The 21,871-nt window shown below is 41.3% G+C and overlaps 1 protein-coding gene across 1 annotated transcript in view; it reads left to right on the top strand.

Moving 5' to 3' along the window:
- The window catches only part of kynu (kynureninase), a 64,281-nt gene that overhangs the window by 25,418 nt on the left and 16,992 nt on the right, over window positions 1-21,871 (top strand). Inside the window, exons 7-11 of the mRNA XM_031893167.1 lie at window positions 5,078-5,224; window positions 9,670-9,768; window positions 11,990-12,063; window positions 15,784-15,836; window positions 19,025-19,110. Coding sequence (XP_031749027.1) covers window positions 5,078-5,224; window positions 9,670-9,768; window positions 11,990-12,063; window positions 15,784-15,836; window positions 19,025-19,110 — 459 coding nt within the window. The remainder of the gene's footprint in view (window positions 1-5,077; window positions 5,225-9,669; window positions 9,769-11,989; window positions 12,064-15,783; window positions 15,837-19,024; window positions 19,111-21,871) is intronic.

Genomic DNA, 21,871 nt, shown 5'->3' with positions numbered 1-21,871 from the left:
CTGGAGGTGGGCATAGACAGTACTGTTTCTATTTTTGCTGATGACACTAAATTGTGCAAAACTATAAGTTCCATGCAGGATGTGCCGCTTTGCAGAGCGATTTGACAAAATTAGATAACTGGGCAGCAAACTGGAAAATGAGGTTCAATGTTGATAAGTGCAAAGTTATGCACTTTGGTAGAAATAATATAAACGCGAACTATCTACTGAATGGGAGTGTGTTGGGGGTATCCTTAATGGAGAAGGATCTAGGGGTTTTTGTTGATAACAAGTTGTCTAATGCCAGGCAGTGTCATTCTGTGGCTACTAAAGCAAATAAAGTGCTGTCTTGTATAAAAAAGGGCATTGACTCAAGGGATGAGAACATAATTTTGCCCCTTTATAGGTCCCTGGTAAGGCCTCACCTTGAGTATGGGGGGCAGTTTTGGGCTCCAGTCCTTAACAAGGATATTAATGAGCTGGAGAAAGTGCAGAGACGTGCAACTAAACTGGTTAAGGGGATGGAAGATTTAAACTATGAGGTGAGACTGTCGAGGTTGGGGTTGTTTTCTCTGGAAAAGAGGCGCTTGCGAGGGGACATGATTACTCTGTACAAGTACATTAGAGGGGATTATAGGCAGATGGGGGATGTTCTTTTTTCCCATAAAAACAATCAACGCACCAGAGGTCACCCCTTTAGATTAGAGGAAAGGAGCTTCCATTTGAAGCAGCGTAGGTGGTTTTTCACGGTGAGGGCAGTGAGGTTGGGGAATGCCCTTCCTAGTGATGGGGTAATGGCAGATTCTGTTAATGCCTATAAGAGGGGCCTGGATGAGTTCTTGATCAATCAGAATATCCAAGGCTATTGTGATACTAATATCTACAGTTAGTACTAGTGGGTGTATATATAGTTTATGTATGTGAGTGTATAGATTGGTAGGTGTGGGTTAGGTGTGCTGGGTTTACTTGGATGGGTTGAACTTGATGGACACTGGTCTTTTTTCAACCCTATGTAACTATGTAACTATGTAACTATAAACTCAACACGGTATAAATCCAAATTAAACTCGATCTTGTATTTATAAAATGTCACGATAATGCTTGAATAGTTTGTACGAAATTTTGAGTTTACAATAGAAAATGCTGAATTTATTTAACCGAAAGTATCGTTAAAACTCAAAAATTTTGAGTTTAAACAGGTGTTTGTTTCTCCTTGACACTTGGTGAAACAGAAAACAATGAGGGGATTAGCTTCTCCTTGACACTGGGTGAAACAGAAAACAATGAGGGGATTAGCTTCTCCTTGACACTGGGTGAAACAGAAAACAATGAGGGGATTAGCTTCTCCTTGACACTGGGTGAAACAGAAAACAATGAGGGGATTAGCTTCTCCTTGACACTGGGTGAAACAGAAAACAATGAGGGGATTAGCTTCTCCTTGACACTGGGTGAAACAGAAAACAATGAGGGGATTAGCTTCTCCTTGACACTGGGTGAAACAGAAAACAATGAGGGGATTAGCTTCTCCTTGACACTGGGTAAAACAGAAAACAATGAGGGGATTAGCTTCTCCTTGACACTGGGTGAAACAGAAAACAATGAGGGGATTAGCTTCTCCTTGACACTGGGTGAAACATAAAACAAGGAGGGGATTAACTTCCCCTTGACACTGGGTAAAACAGAAAACAAGGAGGGGATTAACTTCCCCTTGACACTGGGTAAAACAGAAAACCATGAGGGGATTAACTTCCCCTTGACACTGGGTAAAACAGAAAACCATGAGGGGATTAGCTTCCCCTTGACACTGGGTAAAACAGAAAATCATGAGAGGATTAGCTTCTCCTTGACACTGGGTAAAACAGAAAACAAGGAGGGGATTAACTTCTCCTTGACACTGGGTAAAACAGAAAACAATGAGGGGATTAGCTTCTCCTTGACACTGGGTAAAACAGAAAACAATGAGGGGATTAGCTTCTCCTTGACACTGGGTAAAACAGAAAACAAGGAGGGGATTAGTTTTTCCTTGACACTGGGTAAAACAGAAAACAAGGAGGGGATTAGCTTCTCCTTGACACTGGGTAAAACAAAAAACAAGGAGGGGATTAGCTTCTCCTCGACACTGGGTAAAACAAAAAACAAGGAGGGGATTAGCTTCTCCTTGACACTGGGTAAAACAAAAAACAAGGAGGGGATTAGCTTCTCCTTGACACTGGGTAAAACAAAAAACAAGGAGGGGATTAGCTTCTCCTTGACACTGGGTAAAACAAAAAACAAGGAGGGGATTAGCTTCTCCTTGACACTGGGTAAAACAAAAAACAAGGAGGGGATTAGCTTCTCCTTGACACTGGGTAAAACAGAAAACAAGGAGGGGATTAGCTTCTCCTTGAAACTGGGTGAAATAAAAAAACTCATTGGCAAAAACCCATTTGTGAGTTTAAACAGGTGTTCGTTTCTCGTTGAAACTGGGTGAAACAGAAAACAATTAGGGGATTAACTTCTCCTTGAAACTGGGTGGAATAAAAAAAACCATTGGCAAAAACCCCTTCATGAGTTTAAACAGGTGTTCGTTTCTCGGTGAAACAGAAAATAATGAGGGGATTAATTTCTTCTTGAAACTGGTTGAAACAGAAAACAATGAGGGGATTAACTTCTCCTTGACACTGGGTGGAATAAAAAAAAACTCATTGGCAAAACCCCATTCGTAAATCGTAAAAATATCTAGAACCCCCCATAAAAAATCGTCTTTTTTCTCAAAATTGCTCAGTAAATATGCCCCTAGGTATGCGATAGGTTAGAAGAGAATCCAAATGGAGGAGTGGAACATCACAATAGAGGGTTACATGTAAAATATCTGCAATATTTGGACTAGTGCATGGGACTAAATGGTTAAGTGAACAGACATTTCCTCTCAGGCAGCAGAAAATATAATATTAAGACCTGCTGAATAAACACCAGGTGCTCGTGCATTGTGTTTACTGCTATTTATACAGCAGATTGCCTGAGCTTCTTCTTATTAACTATAAATTAGAAGTTTATCTAAGGTAAAAGGCATTAGGAAATACTCTAAATAACAACTGGATATTCAAGTCTGCCGTGCAATTTATTCTGGAGAGTGACATGCTCCTGTCAGCAAAGCCTTTCTGTAATATATTGTTTTTGAAAGACTCTCCCCCAAAACACGCCAAAATAGATAAACTTTTTAGATAAACTCTGCTTCCCACCCCCTCACCAAGAAAAGGTATGATAAATAATTGCCCACTATATAAAGACTCAAATAGCACATCTAGACAATTGTGTTGGGGTGCAGCTCCCCAAGGCATTTTATAGGCCCCAGATAGTCAAGAGACTTCATAAACTTCTATGAATGATCTCATTGTTGTGAATAGATCCAATAATAAAGTCAAGGTTAGTTACTAGAGCAGCCTGAATCTCCATGAAGGTGTGTAGAAGGTTTGCACCCTTGGGAGGCCTTGTATGTTGGGTCTGGCTCTCCATGTTACTTTAGTGCAGGGATCCACAACTTTTATACTAGTGAGCCACGCTCGATTTTCAAAATTGTTAGTGGTCCACAAGAGCATGAAAAAGTTCTTTGGGGGTGCCAAATAAGGGCTGTGATTGGCTATTTGGTAGCCCCATGTGGCCTGCAGGAGGCTCTGCTTGGAGTAAAACTGTGTCTCTGGGCTTCCAAAACTTGTCTCCAAGCCAGAAATGTAAAAACGGCACCTACTTTGACTGGGAGCAACATCAAAGGGGGTGGTGAGCTACATGGTTGGGGATCACTGCTTGTGACTTGTATCTATTGAGGTCTGGTGCAATGTCTCAGTTGAGCTAAACACTACAGCATGCATAGGTGTAGCTATAAATATATTCAGGGAGTAATTTCAGTGCTATGCTAATGCTGTTTATTCATGTTTTACCAAATGAAATTGACTGTAAACGCTACATACATAGGAATGTGTGACTAATAATATAGAAAAAGAAAGTCCCCATCTCATAATTGGACAGATTCATTTCAATGTGAAAACTTATCTTGTGGTTTATCTCATAAAAATTCAATATAAGTTTATGGAGAAACCTGAAACCTGAATTAGGAGATATGTTTGTCTCCTCAAATTAAATCTGGCCCAATAGCTAAAAGGGGAACTCCGGCTTCCAAACCATAATTTGTTGAAGAGCCCCACCCAACACAGAAACCCCTAATATACCTGCCGCTGTAATCTGTTCATTGTCGTACTGGCCCACAAAGATGCCATGAAAACTCCCAGTTGGCCCTGGTGTCAATGGGCCCTCCTGTTCCTAAACATTTGACCTGCTTCATGGTCATTCCCTATTTCTGGGAAGTTTGAATGGGAACAAAGAAAAAAAATAGATGGAAGGATAGATGCTAGCATGTAATTAAAAATAATAGGAGAATAAAGATGTTGAGTGAGGAAAGGAGGAAAAATATTTTGGAGAGTGGGCCTATGGTCTATGGTCTAAGGTTTGCTGGTGGGCCCCTGGGGTTCCAGTCCAACACTGAATCTGTTGCTTCAAAAAGTAGGAATAAACACCACTTTTATATGCTGAAATCCAGCTGAAAAACACTTCTTCTCTTTCTGCATCATTTGAAATCCTGGCAGGGGAGGAGGGACTAAAACATTGATGTTACAACGTTTCCACAGCTTACAGACAGGAACTACATAACCCACAATGCATTGCACTGGGATGTTCCTTTCCTTATTGACATCACGTGTGCAGGGGATTGTGGAATGGGGAGGATACAGGCTGAAGGCAGGCTGAGGACAGTTTGCTACTGTTACATTTTATTTGAGTCCCAAAGTAGCCAGCCAGATCAGCAGGGGAACAGGGGGCGGGGCTTAGGGAACTGTTCCAAACCATATTATTACATTAGCTATCATGAAAAGGCTGTGTATTTTTTAATTGATTTATACTTCAAAGTAGCTTTAATTCCTGATTACTAGCGCTACCTTTTAATAAATAAATTCAAAAGTTTCATTTTATACGTAACTAGCAGCAAGCTTAGTAAGAGATTACTCCTACCAGGCGACCTCTTTAATACGCTTAATTACATCTTTATATGTGTATCACACTTGTACAGGGAGAAGACACCCTGCGGACGGAAGATATTCTTTCTGTTATTGAAGAAAACGGAGATTCAATTGCGGTGATTTTGTTCAGCGGAGTGCAATATTACACTGGCCAGTTGTTTGACATGGAGAAGATCACAGAAGCCGGACATAAAAAGGTACATTTGCCCTTTATCCATTTCCCTACTGATACTTTGTTGCGCGTGAACGGTTTCCCTCAGGGATGATGAAGGCAGAATCCGGAGCCGCTGATAATGTTCTTACTCATATTATCGGCTTATTAGAGAGCGAATCTCATCATTTCTATTTATAAAGCGATGTTTCCCAGGTGGTCCTTAGCTTTGCACTTTCATAGCAAGTCCTAAAGGGGTCAAAAGATTTGTGAAACGGCGTAATATTCGCCAAACGGAGAAAATGTTGCACGTCAAAAAAAAAATTCCAAGAGAGACAATACGTACAACCAATAGGTTTGATGAGGGACAATTCTTTTGATGAGAGAGAATTCTTTTTGGCACGAGAGACCATTCTTTTTTTATGAGAGAGAATTCTTTTTGACGCAAGACAATTCTTTTGATGGGAGACAATTCTTTTTGTCGCAAGACAATTCTTTTGATGGGAGACAATTCTTTTTGAAGCAAGACAATTCTTTTGATTGGAGACAATTCTTTTTGATGCAAGACAATTCTTTTGATGGGAGACAATTCTTTTTGACGCAAGACAATTCTTTTGATGAGAGAGAATTCTTTTTGTCGCAAGACAATTCTTTTGATGGGAGACAATTCTTTTTGATGCAAGACAATTCTTTTGATGGGAGACAATTCTTTTTGTCGCAAGACAATTCTTTTGATGGGAGACAATTCTTTTGATGGGAGACAATTCTTTTTGTCGCAAGACAATTCTTTTGATGGGAGACAATTCTTTTTGATGCAAGACAATTCTTTTGATGGGAGACAATTCTTTTTGTCGCAAGACAATTCTTTTGATGGGAGACAATTCTTTTTGATGCAAGACAATTCTTTTGATGGGTGACAATTCTTTTTGACACGAGACAATTCTTTTGATGGGAGACAATTCTTTTTGACACAAGACAATTCTTTTGATGGGAGACAATTCTTGCTTCCGGAGCCGGAGTTCCCCTTTAACGGCATAAAATGAGATCATGAAGTGAGTGAAAGGGTTACACTGGAAGAGTATATTGTGTTGTTCGACTCACGGTAAATAGAGAGGCCCAGGCCGTATGTGATGTGAGAGATTAACGGATTAATCACATGTAGGGTTTACCAAGTTTAATTACAAATGTGTTCCAAATACCCCATTCCATTAGACAAGATTAGGTTATCCTCAATATTCTCAATTAGAATATTTATAGAAAATAAAGTTTTGCACATTGTTTCTGTCTCTCTCTGATTGTGTGACTTTCACTTTACAAATGTAGCCTTAACTTGAGATTCCTGGTTTTCTTAAATTCTATATAAATTACCCACAATTTAACTGATCTAAAGGCACATAACATTGCTGCTGAATTGTGCTTAGTACAGGGGAATCCCTATGTGCCATAGTTTTATGGTATCTCTCTGTACAGGCTATGAGCAAACTTAGGGGGCTGTTCCTGCTGAATTGTGCTTAGTACAGGGGAATCCCTATGCTGCCATAGTTTTATGGTATCTCTCTGTACAGGCTATGAGCAAACTTAGGGGGCTGTTCCTGCTGAATTGTGCTTAGTACAGTGGAATCCCTATGCTGCCATAGTTTTATGGTATCCCTCTGTACAGGCTATGAGCAAACTTAGGGGGCTGTTCCTGCTGAATTGTGCTTAGTACAGGGGAATCCCTATGCTGCCATAGTTTTATGGTATCTCTCTGTACAGGCTATGAGCAAACTTAGGGGGCTGTTCCTGCTGAATTGTGCTTAGTACAGGGGAATCCCTATGTGCCATAGTTTTATGGTATCTCTCTGTACAGGCTATGAGCAAACTTAGGGGGCTGTTCCTGCTGAATTGTGCTTAGTACAGGGGAATTCCTATGCTGCCATAGTTTTATGATATCTCTCTGTACAGGCTATGAGCAAACTTAGGGGGCTGTTCCTGCTGAATTGTGCTTAGTACAGGGGAATCCCTATGCTGCCATAGTTTTATAGTATCTCCCTGTACAGGCTATGAGCAAACTTAGGGGGCTGTTCCTGCTGAATTGTGCTTAGTACATGGCAATACACATTTTCAAGGGGAAGTTAATCCCATCATTGTTTTCTATTTCATCCAGTTTCAAGTGCAACTTACCCCCATTTGAAAAAAAACAAACAAACTATTCCTTTTGGAGGTTACAGATTTATTGTTGTGTTACTTTTTTTTTTTAACTTATTTTTCTATTCAAGTCCTCTTTTATTCATGTACCAGATTCTTGTTCAAATCACTCCCTGGTTTCTAAGGTAACTTGGACCCTAGCAACCAGATATCAGCTGAAACTCAAAACTGAACAAAAATTTAAATAATTAAAAAGCTACATATAATAATAAAAAATGAAGACCAATTGCAAATTGTTTCAGAATATCACTCTCTACATCATACTAACATTTAACTCAAAAATCCAAGGTCTCCAGTATGGATAAGTCTTTTTGCCATTTTGCCAGTTTGTGAATTTCACAAATTTTTCGGTAATTTGGCGAATTTTTCGGCAAAGCAGATTCGCTCATCACTAGTAAGAGGTGGTAGGGAAGCCCCAATGGGGGGCATTAATGAGGCCTGTATCCCAACGCCTGCTGGCAATTATATGGCCGGTAATTTGTAATACCAGCCCTGGGCTTGGCAGGTAATTTATTGGCTAAGGTGGTAAAATACTAGTAACTGAAATAGTAACTGAAAGACTGAAGATTCTCTATTGTGGAATCTGTTATAGAAGTTAATGCCGGATCATTGGGATCAGCAGACCTGGAGCAAAATAATAATCACGGATCCGAAAGCTCATTTTTCTAACAATTGTGCTTTGGCTGATATATTATTTCACGTATAGCGGCTCCCAGTAAAGTGCTCTGTGAGTTTGGCCCTTTAGAAATGAGCAGTTAATTCTTTGGCTTTTCTACTCGTCATTGTTTGGGCAGTGCTGCCATCTTGTGGCTATGTAAGTTATATACAGTATTGTTCAGTGAAAATGTTTAGATCTAACAAACCTCTATAGAACTTTACCCAAACTCCCCTTCCTTATGATATGTTAACTCTCATATGTTTAAGTCCTGACGCAATGAACTACAGTCAGATAAAATGGGAATAAACAACTTTAACCCACAATGCACCTTGCTTCCTGCTGCTTTAAGACACATATCTGTGTGCCTTTAATATAGGAGAGCAAAGGCCAACAGACTACTAATTATAAACTAAGACTTCTAAGACTAGTACATATTCTGTTTCATTAGACAAAAATGTACATTCAGGTAATATACAGAACCCCCTACTGTAAGTGATAAGGATATTAGCGGTTACTGAGGGGTTCTGTGACCATATAAAGGCACAAGGCTGCAGGCTGAGTTATACAGGGAACTCTGAGTATCACTCCTGTATTATAAGGGATAATGTACCCCCTACTGTAAATGATAAGGATATTAGCAGTCACTGAGGGGTTCTGTGCCCATATAAAGGCACAAGGCTGCAGGCTGAGTTATACAGGGAACTCTGAGTATCACTCATGTATTATAAGGGATAATGTACCCCCTACTGTAAATGATAAGGATATTAGCAGTCACTGAGGGGTTCTGTGCCCATATAAAGGCACAAGGCTGCAGGCTGAGTTATACAGGGAACTCTGAGTATCACTCATGTATTATAAGGGATAATGTACCCCCTACTGTAAATGATAAGGATATTAGCAGTCACTGAGGGGTTCTGTGCCCATATAAAGGCACAAGGCTGCAGGCTGAGTTATACAGGGAACTCTGAGTATCACTCATGTATTATAAGGGATAATGTACCCCCTACTGTAAATGATAAGGATATTAGCAGTCACTGAGGGGTTCTGTGCCCATATAAAGGCACAAGGCTGCAGGCTGAGTTATACAGGGAACTCTGAGTATCACTCATGTATTATAAGGGATAATGTACCCCCTACTGTAAATGATAAGGATATTAGCAGTCACTGAGGGGTTCTGTGCCCATATAAAGGCACAAGGCTGCAGGCTGAGTTATACAGGGAACTCTGAGTATCACTCATGTATTATAAGGGATAATGTACCCCCTACTGTAAATGATAAGGATATTAGCAGTCACTGAGGGGCTCTGTGCCCATATAAAGGCACAAGGCTGCAGGCTGAGTTATACAGGGAACTCCATTACTCTCTTTCACTATTTTGTGCATTTCTATGGTCACAAAAGGAAATAGACATATTCTTATAATTTGCAATTTAGGTTATATTATTAAAAAAAAAACACTGCTACTATGCCGTATGCTTTGCTTTGTCTTTTACTTTTTAAATTCACACTTTTTCATTGAAATTGGCAGTAGGATATGCAAGTCATCAGCACCCTCTTGTGTCCTTTCTTTAAATTGCACGGTGAGAAAATAAATAGAAATATAACTTCTTGTGTATGATTCATACTGTGCCAATTTGTCTCCCCTAGGGCTGTTTTGTTGGATTCGACTTGGCCCACGCCGTTGGGAATGTGGAGCTTCACTTACACGACTGGGGAGTGGACTTTGCCTGTTGGTGCTCTTATAAGGTGCCCCCTCTAGGGATTAGATTTATTGTGCAATTTATAATGTTTTGTTTTTAACTGTTCCAGTTATTAGGCACAGACCCGCATAACTGAGCGTTGGGTATTATGTGTCTGTATGGCTATGTGGGGGCCCAATAGATTAGGCAAGGGGCCACAACATGTATTTTCATGGAGCGGGGGCTATAAAGAATAGGTAAAAGATCCACTTTATAGGAACCCATTATCCAGAAAACTACCAGTGTCATTACCCACAGTATTCAGGTTACATAAACTAATTATTATGGTCTGCTTCTATACTAAGATGATGCCTTGTAACCAGGGGTGGTTATGGGCCCCAGGATGCCCACAAGGACTACTGCCTCAGGGGCCCTTGCAACCCCCCATGGGCCCCCACCACGGCCTTCACACACCCCCGCAGGGGCCTCCATCACTGGTCTGACCTCCTCCTCCGGGAGTTGGACCAGCAGCTCAGGAGAGCGCCCTGCGGGGGTTGGGTCTGGGCCACCAGGGCCCATTAGTTTTTTTTTTCCCGGTGCCCCGGCGGCCCAGTCCAACCCTTACCTTGCCCCACCCTTAGCTTCTCAGTGTCTGAGTGGGTAGGGGGGTCCCCCATTTGCACTTTCGGCTCTAGAAGAGTCAAATTTATTATTTAATAACCAGCTTTTTGCCTCCCCCAGTAACTTTTAGAGTGCTGCCAATTGAGGCAAGGTCCTCACTTCATCATTGTGGACCGAAAGCGTCCGAACGCGTTTTTTCGTAATGATCGGTATTTTTGTGACTTTTTCGTCTGCGCCGCGTCTTTACGCAAAATACGATAAAGTCGTGACGGCGATGAAAAAATCGCGCAAAATACGAAAAAACATGACAGAGACGAAAAAGTCGCAAAATTTTCGTTTCCGATCCGATTTTGGATCGTGGATTAGTAAATGTGCCCCATAGAGTTGTTTTAGTGTTTAGTAAAATATAAGTTCTTTGTCTGTAGTAAAAATTGTTACTAATCAAGAACAGGGAACTGGTTGTGCACAGAGCAGGCAGGATTTTCATTGGACAATCCCTATGCATTAATTAAGACTAGAGAGCTGAGCAAGCAATTAATAGAACAATGTTGCTTTACTACAAGTCCCAGCATGCTTTATGCCTTGATGTTTTGCAGTATGCTGGAGGTTGTAGCAAACATTGTTGTAGAAGGTGTTTGTGCCTTTTAACTAACTTTTCTTGTTATGTTTGATTTTTAGCAATGTTGAGATATTAGGGGTCATCACTTGCATCTAGGGTCCGGCTGTGGGTCTGGCTGCCCTGCCCCTGGCTCTGCATTGAAAAACCAGGGGTAGAACTTGGGGACACAGACCAGCCCCGTTCTCACCACCTACCATTATTATTATTATTATTAACATTTATTTATAAAGCGCCAACATATTCTGCAGCGCTGTACAATAAGTGGGTTTCATACATTGAAAATACAGAATAACATATAAAGCAACCGATGCAAGAGGTGAAGAGAGCCCTGCCCAAAAGAGCTTACAATCTACAAATATGGCAGTAAGTATAGGGCTCCATTGTGCCCAACACCCACCTCCCCTGATTTGAGTGTCTGAATGAAGCACAAGTTAGGGAATATGTAGGGTATGGGGGGCACATACGTATGTGCTTCTTGCCCACCTGCCTCTCATGAATACAGAGCAGACTGTTGTGGAGTACAGATAGGGTTGCCATCTGTCTTGTTTTGGCCCGGACAGCCCGGTTTTTGGGAGAGCTGCCCAGGTCTAAACTCCATTAATTAGGGAAACAAAGCAGGACTCTCATAGACTGACAGTGGCAATTGGCCAATTGCTGATCGCCACTTCATAACCCTGTTTCCAATGCCCTTGCCCATGATGTCACCGCCCCACCCTCCACCTGGGTTTCCCTCTGTCGGAAGATGGCCCCCCTAAGTACAGATACCTGCTTGAGTTGCCCTAAGTGCAAGACTGGGTGCTATGTGCCCATTTGCTTTGGTTTTTCTGCATGGCAACCAACCGCTAGACCAGTAAATGCTGCCTGCTGATTGGCTGATATAGGTTACTAGAACATAAGCACGATTTGTCCTTTTTACTTCATCCTCAATATTTAAGTTCACAATGAGTTCTGTAGATTCTAACAAAATAGAACGATTTTAAAAATCTTCCAATTAGCAGAATCGTTGCCCTTATTATATGGCTTAATATAGTGATCTTGTATCATTTAGTACTTGAATTCGGGCGCCGGTGGCCTGGCTGGAGCCTTCCTACACAAGAAACATTCCAACACTATCAAACCCACGTAAGTTCTATTGTCTGTTAAACCTTATGGGCTGCGCAGCATGTACTGCACGTATGGGGATTATTCATCTCTAAATTGAGCAGATAAATATCACCAAGCCACCCTGAGATGTACAGCAAATGTATTGTTCACCTTTTGAAAGCAAAAATCAAATGGATTTATATGGTTTTAAAATTAGGAATACACAGAATCCACTATTTTGGGACTTGACCGAAACCTGAATAGTTCACAAAAGATTAGGGCGAATACAGAACTGAATCCGAATCCTAATTAACCTACGCAGGGAACGCAGAAAGGGAACCGCGTGCACAGCACAAAATTTTCGACTTCGATGTTTGTGACAAAAAGTCACGTGATTTTAGGGAGTCGGTTCAGTTCAGCCAGGAACGTGGATTCGGCTAAAACCTGCTGAAAAAGGCTGAAAACACAATTTACACATTTTTAGTGGTTTTAAAGTTATTTATTAGTGTAACTTCTCAGCACTATCTGAGTTCTGAGCAATGAAGAATTTTGGAGAATCCGGCTGATAAACAGACCTGGTGGGAAGAACTGACTTGTGGGGCTTTGCAGAAACTGGGAGCTGCCCTACTACTGGGTGACTTCCCTTACAGCTGGGCCAGGAAGGCAGACAGAAGGTTACATGTCAATTTGTCCTTTCCCCTCCCCTTTGTGTATGGCGTATCTCAGCAGTCTTATTGGCTATTTAGGGCCAGCCAATCAGAGCTAGGTGTGCCCTATTCAATCCCTTCCCCTGGATCACTTCCTAACCAGAGCACTGTTGCTTGAGCACCGAGGCTTATCTCTCTATCTTTTACTTTTTCTCGTTCTTGTCCAGCCTTGTCCTGCTTCTTCATCCACTCCATTCCATCCCATCCCAGTCTGCTGCCCTGCTTCTGTGGCTCTCCATGGCTCTCTGCATTATCCAGTCTGTCTTGCTTTTTGCCACCTCTGTCCTGTTCTGGTCTTTCCTGCCTTACTTCCTGCTCTAGTCTGTCCTGCCTCTCAACCCTCTCTGCCAGCTCCAGTCTGATTTGTTCTAGATCTTTACCCTAGTCTAGTACCTTCCTCAAACTACTCCTTGTCTGAAGAACTCACCACCCTCCCTTACCAACCAATCCCATTTCTTGTTGCAACTAGTGATGGGCGAAATGTTTCGCCAGGCATGGATTCGCGGCGAATTTCCGCATTTCGCCATTGGCGGATTGTTTTGCGAAAGGAATGAAAAAATTCGCTGTGGAAAAATTCGCCGCACGTCCAAAAATTGTCGCCGGCATAAAAAAAGAATAGTCGCGGGCGTCAAAAGAATAGCCGTGCGACTAAATAATAGCCGCGGGCGACGAAACAATAGCCGTGCGACAAAATAATAGCCGCGGGCGACAAAACAATAGCCGCGCGACAAAATAATAGCTGCGCGACAAAATAATAGCCGCGGGCGACAAAACAATAGCCGCGTGACAAAATAATAGCCGCGGGCGACAATTTTTTGTGTCGCACAACATTTTCACCGTTTCACGAATTTTTCACCGTTTCACAGATCTTTTGAGAGATTCGCGAATTTTTCGGCGAAGCGAAACGGAACAGATTCGCTTATCACTAGTTGCAACAACATTTGCAAATAACATGTTAGATCAGTTGGAAAACTCTCATGAAGGTATACTGGAAAGCTGATAAAAATTACATTTCTTTCATTGTGCATCAAAACAGTTTTTGGTTGGATGACCCTTTTTGTTGCATGCTTGAGACCAGTTGTGGGACTACATTGAAATACAATTTTACCTCAAAAACTGTAAAAGTGTTATTAGGAATGCGCTACAGACTGGGCACATGGTTTTGACAGTTCTATTTAGACTATTTGGTTTCTAGCAATGTTTTCTGAAGTAGCTGTACCTTCAATTACTGTGTGATACTGGAAGTAACTTTGCACATACTGTAAACCCCCCCTATGCTGGATAACAGCAAGGTGGCTGTTGTAGCACAGGGAGCTCTCATTGGACCAGTCTTTTGCATCTGTAATTAGTTTTGGACCCTCCTACTTGGAGTTTTATGGAAGGTTTAACTCTACCATATAATATCTATTATTATTATTATTATGGTGGGTACAGCTGACAAGTCTTTATAAAAGCATATCCCCAAATTGTCTGCAGCAAGTACATTGAAATCTTTATATTTTTTTTAGAATTTTGCAACTCCTTTTTGCCTAGAATAGCACTTATCCAGCTGGTTAGGCTAGAGCATGGGGTACATTGGACTCTCTTTCAAAGGATAGGCCTTCGCTATGTGGAAGAGAGTGTTTGACCCCCCACTGTCAAATGTACAAGACGATTAAGGCTATGCAGGGTTATCAATACTCACACATGTAGATGGAATGGCAGGCAAATAAAGGCACAAGATGCAGCAGAATCAGAATAGTGCACCACTATGGGGAGTAGTTGGTGGGCAATCTTTATCCCAAGGGTTTCCACCTCAATGGACCAGATCCCAAACAGCAGATGTGGATTAAGGAGAGGACTAAGCCTGATACCCTTGTTAATACTGCGGTCCCTTTACTTAGGCAGCAGAGCCTGTAAAAGAGAACACTCACAGCTATGTCTCCTGGTTGGAGCCAGAAGGCTTCTCTTGATACCTATAGCCGACTGTCTCACATTCCTAGAACATGCTATTATAGAAAATATCCTGCACTTAATAGATCCTCATTCATGGGGGAACCTGCTCCCCTACTTCTCCAAAGGTAATGGTCCCTCTGGGGTAAGATGCTTTGCTGGGGCCTTGTTGATCCCAGGCCCAGTGGAACATCCGCCTGGTTCAACAGATGCAGGCCAAAGAGAAAGACCCACCCCTAACTAAACACTATATTCAATTTTGGCAGGAATTAGTCATACGTATGGGACAATAAAGTACAGTATGTAAACAGGAAAATAAATACATGTCCTTCTGCCCAGTAATGGTGAAATAAGGAGTGGGGATTTAAAGCAATAGGAATCGTAAACCCTATAGGTCCCTACATAAACCCAAGGGAAAAAAACATTTTGTTCCGACAATGGTGCGAAATTTACACACATTTATAAAAGAATATCAAAGTATTGCATGTGAAAAAGTAAATAGTACCATTACATTCACTTCTGGTATCCTCTCCTGGGGAATACTGGGTACCAAGCTCACACAGGTGCCATGTGTTTAGGCAAAAAGTATAGGAAAACACTGAATGACACACAAACTAGGGATGTGTCTGGGGATGACTGCATCCTGACCACATATTGCCCATCATGTATGCAGTGCTTGAAGGCACAGCCAGGGTGCATGGATAAATCTAACTCTTTGCACAAGCAAGTATATGTGCAGCCTATTAATGTCTAGGTCAGTGATCCCCAACCAGCGGCTCGGGGGCAACATGTTGCTCCCCAACCCCTTGGATGTTGCTCTCAGTGCCCCCAAACCAGGTAGTTATTTTTGAATTCCTGACTTGGGGGCAAGTTTTGGTTGAATAAAAACAAGATTTCCTACCAAATAAAGCCCCCTGTAAGCTGATAGGGTGCATAGAAGCTGCCTAATAGCCAATCACAGCCCTTATTTGGCACCTCCATGAACTTTTATGGTGCTTGTGTTGCTCTCCAAGTCTTTTTACATTTGACTGTAGGTTGGGGACCCCTGGTCTAGGTTGTCTGGTCTATGGCTAAAACACTTACCACAGCTCCATACTGATTTTGATTCTTATCTTCCCAGGTTGATGGGATGGTGGGGTCATGACTTCAAAACCAGATTCAAAATGGAGAACGGTAAGTTTTAGTTCCTTGCATGAATGTGCAAGAGTACTACTTATACTCCTTATCAGTCAATGCTTCCCGAATTTGACTTGAATAGGAAAAGCATGACACATCCAATACTGGTGCTTTTCAGCCCCCCAAAAAGTTGGTATGGAGCATTTTCAGTACAGAACCAGTTCTGGTGCAGTTACCGGAGTTACATGTTTAGGCGGCAGGAGGTAAAAGGAATAAAGTATGGACCATAGGTCTTTGCCCCCACTGGCGGTCTCTAATACTCCTCTATTGCTTCCCCAGCACACATTTTGCTTGTCATAATGATCTAGCAGTAAAAATTAGAATAAAAACACCAGTCAGTGTCTCTGTTAACCTCAAAGCTCTGGAGAAACCTACAGTGGTCACATCGTTGAACATTCAAACTTGCTGATGGTTTAGCCATTAGGAACCTGGAACCAGGAGCCACTTCATTAATTAATTAATAATGTTAATTCTGCTTTCTTTGGTTTTAGCTGCCCATTTGTGCCTTTGTTTCTTCTTTAATTCTCTTTAATTATGTCTTTCTCTTTCCACAATTTTACATACCTTGAAGTTTTTCATCATCTTATATTTTTTTGTGCATGTATAATGCACAATGCGTTCCCTGATTTTACACCATTTTTTTTCTGTTCGCCTGAAAACCGTGAAATGGGGTTTCTACTGTATTCTGATTTTTCTTTTTTTCTCTTTTCTTAATCTTTCCCTTCTCTTTTTGCCTCTGCTTATGGTCGGACAGGTTACCAGGAGATCACCCAGAAGGCCCATGCTCTAGTTTGCTGAGGACAGTTCCCATTAGCTCTCTCTTGCTTATAGAATAAGCATATCTAATCTCTATACCATTTGGCACTGTCCATATAACTCAGTGATCCCCAACCATTGGCTCAGGGGCAACATGTTGCTCCCCAACCCCTTGGATGTTGCTCTCAGTGCCCCCAAACCAGGGAGTTATTTCTGAATTCCTGACTTGGGGGCAAGTTTTGGTTGAATAAAAACAAGATTTACTCCCAAATAAAGCCCCCTGTAAGCTGATAGGGTGCATAGAGGCTGCCTAATAGCCAATCACAGCCCTTATTTGGCACCTCCATGAACTTTTATGGTGCTTCTGTTGCTCTTCAAGTCTTTTTACATGTGACTGTGGCTCACGAGTAAGAAAGGTTGGGGACCCCTGTTCTAACTGTTGAGAGTGAAATCTCAATGTCAGGATTTTCAGTTGGCCATAGCAGCCCCAGTCTGAGACTATTGCCTCTTATCCTTTATCTTTTTCCACTTCTAGCCACGCTTTCTGTTTTTGCTTTTCTTCTTAACCTTTTATATGAGTGGAGAACAGGGTAAAGTTTGCGACTGCAAACAGCCTAGTGGGGTAATTACAGATGGTATTGAAGAAGAACCACTCTATAACACATTAACGCCAACCAATCTCTGGTCCATACAGCCTAGTGGGGTAATTACAGATGGTAGTGAAGAAGAACCACTCTATAACACATGCCAACCAATCTATGGTCCATACAGCCTAGTGGGGTAATTACAGATGGTAGTGAAGAAGAACCACTCTATAACACATTAATGCCAACCAATCTATGGTCCATACAGCCTAGTGGGGTAATTACAGATGGTAATGAAGAAGAACCACTCTATAACACATTAACTCCAACCAATCTCTGGTCCATACAGCCTATTGGGGTAATTACAGATGGTAGTGAAGAAGAACCACTCTATAACACATTAACTCCAACCAATCTCTGGTCCATACAGCCTATTGGGGTAATTACAGATGGTAGTGAAGAAGAACCACTCTATAACACATTAACTCCAACCAATCTATGGTCCATACAGCCTATTGGGGTAATTACAGATGGTAGTGAAGAAGATCCACTCTATAACACATTAATGCCAACCAATCTATGGTCCATACAGCCTAGTGGGGTAATTACAGATCGTAGTGAAGAAGAACCACTCTATAACACATTAACACATTAACTCCAACCAATCTCTGGTCCATACAGCCTATTGGGGTAATTACAGATGGTAGTGAAGAAGATCCACTCTATAACACATTAACACCAACCAATCTCTGGTCCATACAGCCTAGTGGGGTAATTACAGATGGTAGTGAAGAAGAACCACTCTATAACACATTAACACCAACCAATCTATGGTCCATACAGCCTAGTGGGGTAATTACACATGGTAGTGAAGAAGAACCACTCTATAACACATTAACGCCAACCAATCTATGGTCCATACAGCCTAGTGGGGTAATTACAGATGGTAGTGAAGAAGAACCACTCTAACACATTAACTCCAACCAATCCCTGGTCCATACAGCCTATTGGGGTAATTAAAGATGGTAGTGAAGAAGATCCACTCTATAACACATTAACGCCAACCAATCTCTGGTCCATACAGCCTAGTGGGGTAATTACAGATGGTAGTGAAGAAGAACCACTCTATAACACATTAACGCCAACCAATCTCTGGTCCATACAGCCTATTGGGGTAATTACAGATGGTAGTGAAGAAGATCCACTCTATAACACATTAACACCAACCAATCTCTGGTCCATACAGCCTATTGCGGTAATTACAGATGGTAGTGAAGAAGAACCAATCTATAACACATTAACTCCAACCAATCTCTGGTCCATACAGCCTATTGGGGTAATTACAGATGGTAATGAAGAAGAACCACTCTATAACACATTAACTGCAACCAATCTCTGGTCCATACAGCCTATTGGGGTAATTACAGATGGTAGTGAAGAAGAACCACTCTATAACACATTAACGCCAACCAATCTATGGTCTATACAGCCTAGTGGGGTAATTACAGATGGTAGTGAAGAAGAACCACTCTATAACACATTAACGCCAACCAATCTATGGTCCATACAGCCTATTGGGGTAATTACAGATGGTAGTGAAGAAGAACCACTCTATAACACATTAACGCCAACCAATCTATGGTCTATACAGCCTAGTGGGGTAATTACAGATGGTAGTGAAGAAGAACCACTCTATAACACATTAACGCCAACCAATCTCTGGTAATTTTATGTCATGTCCTTGTTACGCCTTGAAATGTATGTCTTTGTGAGGCTGGTACTTTTGAGATTTATTTTGTGGTCATTAAAAAATATATATATTTATTTGACTTCTTTTCCATGCAGAAATGGAATTAAGCCCAGGAATTAATGGTTTTCGAATATCGAACCCCCCTATACTGTTGGTCTGTTCTCTGCATGCAAGTTTAGAGGTAATATACCGATAGAACCTTGTGCGTACATTCTAGCTTGTCATTAAGTATTGAATAAAAAAGTTAGGCAGACAAGAGGTCCTGGTAAGTTTAAGGGTGAAAAATATCATTGCCTATGGGTGAGTTTTTACAGCAGTTTCCTCACAGTAGAATCTCATACAAATACAGACCCATAGAGTATATCAGTGATCCCCAACCAGTGGCTCGTGGGTAACATGTTGCAAGTTTTGGAAGCACGTGTACTGCCAAAAATAGCCTCCCGTAGTCTGCCAGTCCACATTGGACTACCAAATAACCAATCGCAGCCCTTACTGGTCACTCGCATTGCTCCTCAACCTTTTTTATATTTAAATGCTGCTCATGGGCAACAGACCTTGGGGACCCCTAGAGTAGATCATTGGAAATAGATTCAGCCTAGAAATGGATCTTCGGAATTGCAGACAGGTCAGATTGTTGCCTATGTCTAAGCAAAGGCATTGGCCTACAAATCCTATTGTGCCATGGATTCTACAGTTACAGGTTGCCTTATGATCTATCCTTTTGCTCTATACTGTGCCTGTGTTTACTGTCAGTTATATACAACCATGCACTAAATATCAACCTTACCATATATGTAGATGTGCTTTCCCACTATGGAATATTTAAAAAGACAAATTAAAATGTCAAGAGTCTTATTAAATAGGTTAAAGTCTAGTAATCCAGATTGCAACATGTAGTAGGAGATTTTCATGGGTTGTGGACATGGGTTAAACATGTTTTTACAAAATGTATTAGTTAATAGCACTCCTCCAGCAGAATCCTGCATTAAAATCCATTTTTTCAAAAGAGCAGATTGTTTTGGTAGGGATAGCCATATTCTTAGTCTCCCAGGTGCCCACAGCCATGTGACTTGAGCTCTGATAAACTTCAGGCACACTTTACTGCAGCGCTGCAAGTTGGAGTGATATCTCACCCCCCTCAGCAGACGATCAGCAGAACAGTGGGAAGGGAGCAAGATAGTAGCTAAAAATGCTCCCATGCCCACCTAGTGGTAGATATGATAACCGCACTCAATAAGAAAAATCTAAGTCCGGCTCACCCAGTTCATGATTCCGACACTGAGTAGGAGAAACAGTGGATTATCTGAAAGCAGTTCTGGCTGCTGGCTCTTTCTGCACTACTTGCCTTAGCAACCAGGGAGTAGTTGGAATGAGAGACTGGTACATGAATAGGAAATGACCTGAATAGAAATATAAGTAATAAAGTGACAACTTCAATACAATTGTAGCCTCGGAGAGCAACAGTTATTTGGCTGCTGTGGTCAGTGGCTTCTATGTGCAAGCTGGGAACAGTGAGAAAAAGAAGGCAAATAATACAAAAAACTATAACAATGTAAAAATGAAGAGCAATTGAAGAGTTGCTTAGAAATGGCCATTCTATAATTTACTAAAATTTAATGTTAAATCAGTAAGCCCTGCCCACTGACTCTGATCCCCTTGGTGGTTACAGGGCTGCTCTATGCAACCACTGTGGAAAAAGTGTTACCTGTAAAACTCCCGTAATGGGGAACTCCAGACTAACACAACTTATGTTTTTTGAAAAGTAGACATAATTTCAAGCAACTTTGCAATAGTCACAAATCAAAAAATACACAGCCTTTTCATAATATTTAATGCAATAATGTGGTTTGGAACAGTTCCCTAAGCCCCGCCCCCTGTTCCCCTGCTGATCTGGCTGGCTACTTTGAGACTCAAATAAAATGTAACAGTAGTCGCCTGTCCTCAGCCTTCAGCCTGCATCCTCCCAATCCCACAATTCCCTGCACACGGGATGTCAATAAGGAAAGGAACATCCCAGTGCAATGCATTGTGGGTTATGTAGTTCCTGCATGCTGTCTGTAAGCTGGGGAGAAGTTGTTACAATTTGTAACATCAGTGTTTTAGTCCCTCCTCCCCTGCCAGGATTCCAATTGATGCAGAAAGAGAAGAACTGTTTTGCAGCTGGATTTCAGCATACGATAATGATATTTATTCCTACTTTTTGAAGGAACAGATTACAGTGATAGGTATATTAGGGGTTTCTATGTTGTGTGGGGCTCTTTAATAAATTTTGGTTCATTAGCTGGAGTTTCCCCTTAAACTGGTAAAAATGCTGGCAGTCAAAGGGTTAAGTTAATACATTTACCCTCTCAAGTTAACTAAACATTCCACCTTGTTTTCAGACACAAATGGCGATATTACAGGTATAGGACCCATTAAACAGAATGCTCGGGACCAAGGGTATTCCGGATAAGGGGTCTTTCTGTAATTTGGATACCTTAAGTGTACTAAAAAAAAATCAATAAAACATGAGTTAAACCCAATAGGATTGTTCTGCCCCCAATAAGGGGTAATTATATCTTAGTTGGGATCAAGTACAGGTACTGTTTTATTATTACAGAGAAAAGGGAATCATTTAACCATTAAATAAACCCAATAAGACTGTTCTGCCCCCAATAAGGGGTAATTATATCTTATTTGGGATCAAGTACAGGTACTGTTTTATTATTACAGAGAAAAGGGAATCATTTAACCATGAAATAAACCCAATAAGACTGTTCTGCCCCCAATAAGGGGTAATTATATCTTAGTTGGGATCAATTACAGGTACTGTTTTATTATTACAGAGAAAAGGGAATCATTTAACCATTAAATAAACCCAATAAGACTGTTCTGCCCCCAATAAGGGGTAATTATATCTTAGTTGGGATCAAGTACAGGTACTGTTTTATTATTACAGAGAA

The sequence above is a fragment of the Xenopus tropicalis genome, chromosome 9, assembly GCF_000004195.4.
Source record: "Xenopus tropicalis strain Nigerian chromosome 9, UCB_Xtro_10.0, whole genome shotgun sequence".
NCBI classification, from domain to species: Eukaryota; Metazoa; Chordata; class Amphibia; order Anura; family Pipidae; genus Xenopus; species Xenopus tropicalis.
The sequence above is the reverse complement of the archived record's forward strand: the minus strand, read 5'-3'. Positions and strand labels throughout refer to the sequence as shown.